Source organism: Rhipicephalus sanguineus, chromosome 3, assembly GCF_013339695.2.
Source record: "Rhipicephalus sanguineus isolate Rsan-2018 chromosome 3, BIME_Rsan_1.4, whole genome shotgun sequence".
NCBI lineage: Eukaryota > Metazoa > Arthropoda > Arachnida > Ixodida > Ixodidae > Rhipicephalus > Rhipicephalus sanguineus.
In genome coordinates, this window is record NC_051178.1 from 11,688,545 (window position 1) to 11,695,098 (window position 6,554).

The 6,554-nt window shown below is 43.7% G+C and overlaps 1 protein-coding gene across 1 annotated transcript; it reads left to right on the top strand.

The window, feature by feature from the left end:
* The first annotated feature begins 661 nt into the window (after positions 1–661).
* On the top strand, positions 662–3,087 carry LOC119384833 (uncharacterized). The gene is made up of 2 exons (XM_037652520.2): positions 662–992; positions 2,742–3,087. Exons 1-2 carry the CDS (start codon positions 775–777, stop codon positions 3,085–3,087), a joined length of 564 nt encoding a protein of 187 aa, XP_037508448.1. The 5' UTR covers positions 662–774.
* The last annotated feature ends 3,467 nt before the right edge of the window (positions 3,088–6,554 follow it).

Sequence of the window (6,554 nt, forward strand, 5' to 3'; positions counted from 1 at the left end):
AGCCTGCTGTGGCCAGAAGCTGGGTTGGTCCAAACAATAAGCATGCAGACTATATACCATTTCTCACTGTCTTGATCAAGCCAAGTGAATGTGTTAGCGCTTATGGTATAAGTCCTACCTTGTCGACGATGTGTTCATAGCTATGTTTGAATGGTAGGTAACAATGCAGGCATATGTAGTTACATTAACATAACAGCTTTTGCGAGGTCTTTTGTGACTACAATTTTGGCTCAATTAAATTCCGCAGACCTGTGATGCCGACCTCTGGATTCTGGATATCAATCCATGTTTCCCGGGGTCGTGCCATGACTCGTGGGTGTGGCGGAGGAGCTCTCTTCGGCGGCACGTGGGAGCTGAACTGCGGCTTGGCGAATGCTTGCTTGGTAAGTGCTGGCAATCTTTGCCACATTCAAGACGATATTTCCACGTTCGTTTATTCCCTTATGTTGATGTATTCATGTTTCAGCCACACCAATTGTTAATGCTTGGTGCAGACTGCCTCAATGTCTGGAAAGCTTCTTCGTGATCTTTTTTTTTTTCGATCAATCTGTTGTGATCACACGCAGAACGCAAACAGTCAAGTTTCGAGAGCTTATGCAAGCACCAGCGATAACGCTGGAAGGTTCTATAACTGCTTTATTAAAGACGCATTCTGCTTGCAGCGTTACCGGACTCTGCTCTACAACCCCGACAAAGCAGCCACCATCATTGCTGCTTGCGCAGCTCTTCACAACATTGCGATGGCGGCACGTGAGCCTGTTCCTGAAGGGGACGATGACGACACCGACGACGATGACGACTCTGAGGTGCCACCAGCAGCTGATGAGCCACCGCCGCCACAAGAACAAGGTCCAGCACCACGGCTGTTGCATCTCAAGGGCCAGCAGCAGCGCAGCCGCGTGGTCAACCTGTTCCGTGGACCGCGGACCCCACATGCTGCGCACCTGCGTAGGGTACGCAGCCGCCTGCAACGACCTCGGCAGCGTTGCGTGGTGCGTGTTTCTCTTTGTTCCTATGTTAGTCACTGGCATGTTGAAGAAAAGCTCACTTTATTTTAATGCACTCTTTTAATGAAACAACATTGACAACTTGCTGCAACATTTTTAATGAAACAGGGTTGTCTTTACAATGAATGACCCCTTTGCCAAGCAATGCCATCTGAATGAAATACTTTGACCAGCTTGTCACAATATGGTGCTTCACACTAAGCACAAGTGAGAGCTCAACTGTAAATGGCACACGATGCCATTCACAGCCAAAGTGGTAACCTGAAAAGGCAGCCTCAATTAGCGCAGCAACAGGGGCTAGTTTTACTGAAACAAGGATTGTGCTTTTACACATGAAGTAAACATTCACAAGACATATCACAAGCAATGCACATATAAGGCAAAATAAAGCTACTTTGCATCAACACGTGCACTTTGCAACACAAACGTCATTGCAGTTCATGAAAACAAAGTACAGTTGAACCCACATATATCGAATTGACTAAAAGACTATAACTGGTTCGATATATTGAGCTATTCGACACAAAACTGTTGGAGAATTTATTGCCTCCTAAGTGGTACGTTGGCTTCACGGAACTGCTTTGCAATAATGTTAGAAAGATGCCGTCACGGCACTGCGTAGGGATCTTTTTTGTTTTGCATTTTGCATGGTTTAGAGTCAGCTATGCACTGTTATATGCAAGGGTGGGTTGTACACATGAGGACATGATGTGGATATAAATGACAGCTGTGTGTACTCCTCAGGCGCTGAAAGCATCTAGTCTGCCTTGGCCCTATTGTCAGTCTTGTTCCTAAGAATCATACAATGCATGCTTCTTGGGATGTTGATCGAGACGTAACGCTTTTTGCCCCATCTTTGGCAATATTAATATCACCAACTTTGCGGATATCAGCATCGTTTTTCCATTTTATGGCATGTATAAAGCTCGCAAAAAGGTGCAAGAAAATCGAGCTGCAATCCGGATGTATCAACATGACTAGAAAACACTTACTGCAGACTGTAAATATAAAAATACACTACACTGTGAGCATATATTACAAAATTTCTTATTGCATTACATCGTATGTTGAGATTTAAAAAATCACATTGCAAAAACACGATTCTAAATGCAATCTCATTGCGCTATGCTCATTTACTACAAAACTGCTGAATGTATAACCTCACATGATGAGATTGAAGAGACAGTGACGTGGCATGACATGATTCACCACTGCAACTGCACTGTGCTATGTACAATAAAACAGCACATCCGTGCTTCTCATATGCAGGAAAAGAAAATTTACAGAGAACATTTGCAGGGTGCTTCAAAAAGAAACCAACGTACCACAGCTTGTGGTATGAAATGAACAGAAATAATATATAAAAAAACACAGGGCACTGCAGTAACAATCCTACATACCACAGCTTGTGGTATGTAAGGAAAGAAAAAAAAGAATGCGTAAGACAAAATATCACAGCTCGTGGTATGAAATTAACAGAAATAATACATAAAAAAACACGGCACTGCAGTAAGAAACCTACATATCACAGCTTGTGACATGCAGGGAAAGAAAAAAAAAGAATACGTAAGACATTATATCACAGCTCGTGGTATGAAATGAACAGAAATAATACATAAAAAAACACGGCACTGCAGTAACAAACCTACATATCACAGCTTGTGATATGCAGGGAAAGAAAAAGAATACATAGGATAAAAAAAACACCACTGCAAAAGACAAATTATGGCGCAGGTGGCTGCCGTTGGAGCGCCGCAGTGAGGGCCCGGACGAGGGCACCGATGCCCTGCAGCTCGCCCACGACGTCATCAAGACTCCGAGCCTGACGTTCAGCGGCTGCTCGATGACGCCTGGCCTCATCAGCGAGCTGCTGCAGTGCCTCGCCCTGCCGCCTGGCGTTGTCAGCGAGCAGCTCCAGCGCCGCGGCCTGCCGATCGCCAACATCGCGCAGCTGTGCCAGGAGCTGGAAACCAAGAAATGTGTTGCCATTATCATCCGTGCATTTCTCGCTATGGACTCTTCGCAGGAAGCTTCTGTTCGTGAAGAGTCTCAGTGTGCACAACAATTTCCTCTTTGTTGAAAATCCACTGGCCCAACGGCATCCATGAATGGTGCCGGTTCACCGCACAACCAATGCACTTCGTTTGGACAGACCGAAACGGTGCCGGAATTCATTTTTGCTCAACTCGTCAAACGCATCTCGCACCTCCAACCACCTCTGCACGAGAAGAAACCAAACAGCCCTTTTTAGGGCTACACAACCGTTGCTCGGCCTTACGAGATGACCGACATAATCACAACCTCCTTCCGAACCCTCACTTGCTGCAGTATGCAAAACATGCAGCAAGCAGATGTGACACAGGTACACAATGTGCAGTAGTGTATGATAAGTTACATAAGTTCGTTTTTTGTACAGAACCTTAGGCAATAGCACATTTTCATATATAATGCTTTAGAAGCATATGACACTACAGGGAACCATCTCGAGACGTTACACATTCTTCATGTAAATTTACTGTTTCACCTTAACTACAAAGCAGAATACCTGCTTATTCAGTCTGACAGTTATGTAAACAATTAGCTCACCTTCAACCCTTCTTTAGTACTAACCACGACCTCCTCTATAAACTTACGACCTGCTCATCGGCGCTCCCCCTACGGCGGCGCGCGGTCCTGAAAGCTTGCGGATAGGGACCGAAAGTGCCGCCAGGTGCCGCCAGCACTTACCCCCATAGCAGACGATGCGGCGGCTTCGTTTACATTGAGCGCACGCTGGTCTTGGGTTCCTGGCGCACTAGTGAGCGCGTAATTGTCGTATTTTTTCGAGTTTCTAGCGTCTAGACTGACTGATTCACAGAGTTTTACCCGTCTCAAAGCAACACTCCGGCTATGCGAAGCACCGTACGTGGAGGGCTCCTGAATAATGTCGACCACCTGACCCAAAATCTAAGTGCGCGAAGGCCTTTGCATTTTGTATCCGTCTACGTGCGAGCAGCGGGAACGGGTAGGCAACAAAAAATCCAAACACAATATACAAGGAATGGCCTGCAGAATGCAGTCCTTATATTACTGGCGTTATTTCGTGCAATGGTGCCCTACCTTATCGTTCTCTCTGTATGTGCAAAAATAATTCGTCCAAGGGCTGATGGTGGGTTCATCTTAAAGCCGAGTTTCTGCAGGACTACGAAAGGCTGTATTCGACGCAAGCGGTCGCCCGAATATTAACTAGTATATCAGTTACACATATTTTTTTTTATCTACTCTCCCGTCTTCCTGTATTTTAGTTTTACTCAGGGCTGGGCAGAGATACACAGAAAAGTATTCCTAAATACACATATGGAAATACATGGGCTGGGAGCCTCAAGCACAGGTTCTGAGATACATGTGTTTTTGACATAACGGGATATTTCCGAAATGCTTTCGCAAAAAGACGAAAAAAAGTATACCAGGATACAGTTACAGGAATTCAGATACAAGAATGCAAATACTAGAGTGTACATTTATTCTAGACATCAGATCTGTTTTGCTGAAAATGTTGGTGCGGTAATTGCACTTTAGAACAGCAGCTATACTCAAATAGGCTGTAATTTATGCAGCATCGGTTAAACCTCAACACAAAACACGCGTGGGGAACCCTTCGCCGCCCGCACTGTGTCACAGACCGGCGGCGTGCCTTTCCTTGGATTAGGACAATAAAAGTCTTCCTTTCCCCTTTTGAACGCATTGAGTTCAGTTCCGACAAAAAAAAAAAGTAACGATATATGATACCCGTGTCCTGCGCTGTATCGCGATATGATCGATACGTACATATCGTAAAAGTATACTTCACTACTGAGATACAAATACCATATTTTGCAAATCCATGTCGATACAGGGATACAGATACTCAAAAGTATCTCTAAAATACTATTGAAATACTCTTGCTGCGCTAGCCCTGGTTTTGCTCCTATCATTTTTCGTTCCATTGCATGCGTGGTTCTTAACTTCTGTGTAGGGGTGTGCGAATATTCGAAAATTTCGAATAACGAATCGAATAGCATTCTATTCGATTCGGTACTCGAATCGAATAGTACATACTCAAAATACCGAATATTTTTCGAATAGTTTTCGAATAATTAGCGCCGACGGGAGAACCCCAAAACAATGAAACTTTGGAATAGTTAAAGGCCATTCTTCTTCTGTTAATATCTAAATTACCAGCATGCATGCAGCCCAAGCTTTTACGAAACTACCGACGCTATATTGATTTTTAGAATAACAGAGAGCTGAGCTAGTTGGTAAGTATTCATTCTAAAAAGACAGGGCGTGCAAACACGGACACAAGAAAGAAGTCAGGACACCACAAACGGCGTTTGTGGTGTCCTGACTTCTTTCTTGTGTCCGTGTTTGCACGCCCTGTCTTTTTAGAATGCTATATTGATTACCGGATGAATGCGTTTTTTTTTTTTATGAAAGCTCCATACTCGCTCAGTTTTTACTATGCTGCCCCTGCATCGCATTAATCAGTTCCTGTCTTCATCTTGTAAGAACTGAAGGTGCACCTGCATTCAGCTTCATGAATAGCAATAGATGCAAGGGGTGTGTTTGCGTAAATTGTTTTTGCAGATACAGCTTTCAACATCGATGTCTACATGCCTTCAGTGCCGAGGACCATGTTGCGATGGCAGGTTTATGTGTTTCATTACCGCCTTAGCTGTATGCGTAGTCTTCGGCTCAAAATTGTTTAGATATTATGTCTCAGTTTTATTTAAAAGCAGGCGACAAAGCATCTGCAGTCACTGCTTTATTTCAACCTACAGTTAGAAAATATTTCGAAGGTTGTGGTCGCTGCTGTATACGAGCTTACCTCAGATTTCATAACTGTGGTATTTTGTGTCTGTTAAAAGTAAGCGCAACGCTCTTTGGTGAAAGTTCGTGAATATTTCTTTCAAAAAAAAAAAAAGAAAAAAAGACGCTGCGGAGTTCTAGGACCGTTTTGAGAATGGTTGTCTTACTATTCGAAAACTATTCGAAAAGTATTCGATTAGTATTCGTAGTCGATTCGGTGTCATCACTATTCGATTCGTATTCGATTCGGTTCCAATATTCACTATTCGCACACCCCGCCCTACTTCTGTGGTTTCATTGTCACTCTCCAAGTTTCTTCAATGTATGTTTGAACTGGCAAACTGGAATAGTTGTACACTTTCCCCTTCTGTGACAGTGGTGTTGTCACCCATGGGTTAAGAATGCACCCATTCTTATTCTTTGGTAAATTTGCTAGACATGAGTAGGCTCCAGTATATTTGACGTATAGAGTCTTCTACATGTTCTCGTATCGAGTTGTCTGTCGCGAACACTCTTTCGCTGAACATGTAGCATTATTTTGTCTGCTGCATATTCATCTTCGACGCTACTTTAACGCGTTCTCAGTTTAGGTCTGCGATATATTTGTTTTGCAATTCGTCGCTATCATTGCTGAAAAGCGCTCGACACCCCGTTCTTCAGAAATGACGGCTTTCGTAGTATCTCGTACAAATATATACATAGGAAAATCGGGATGTCGCC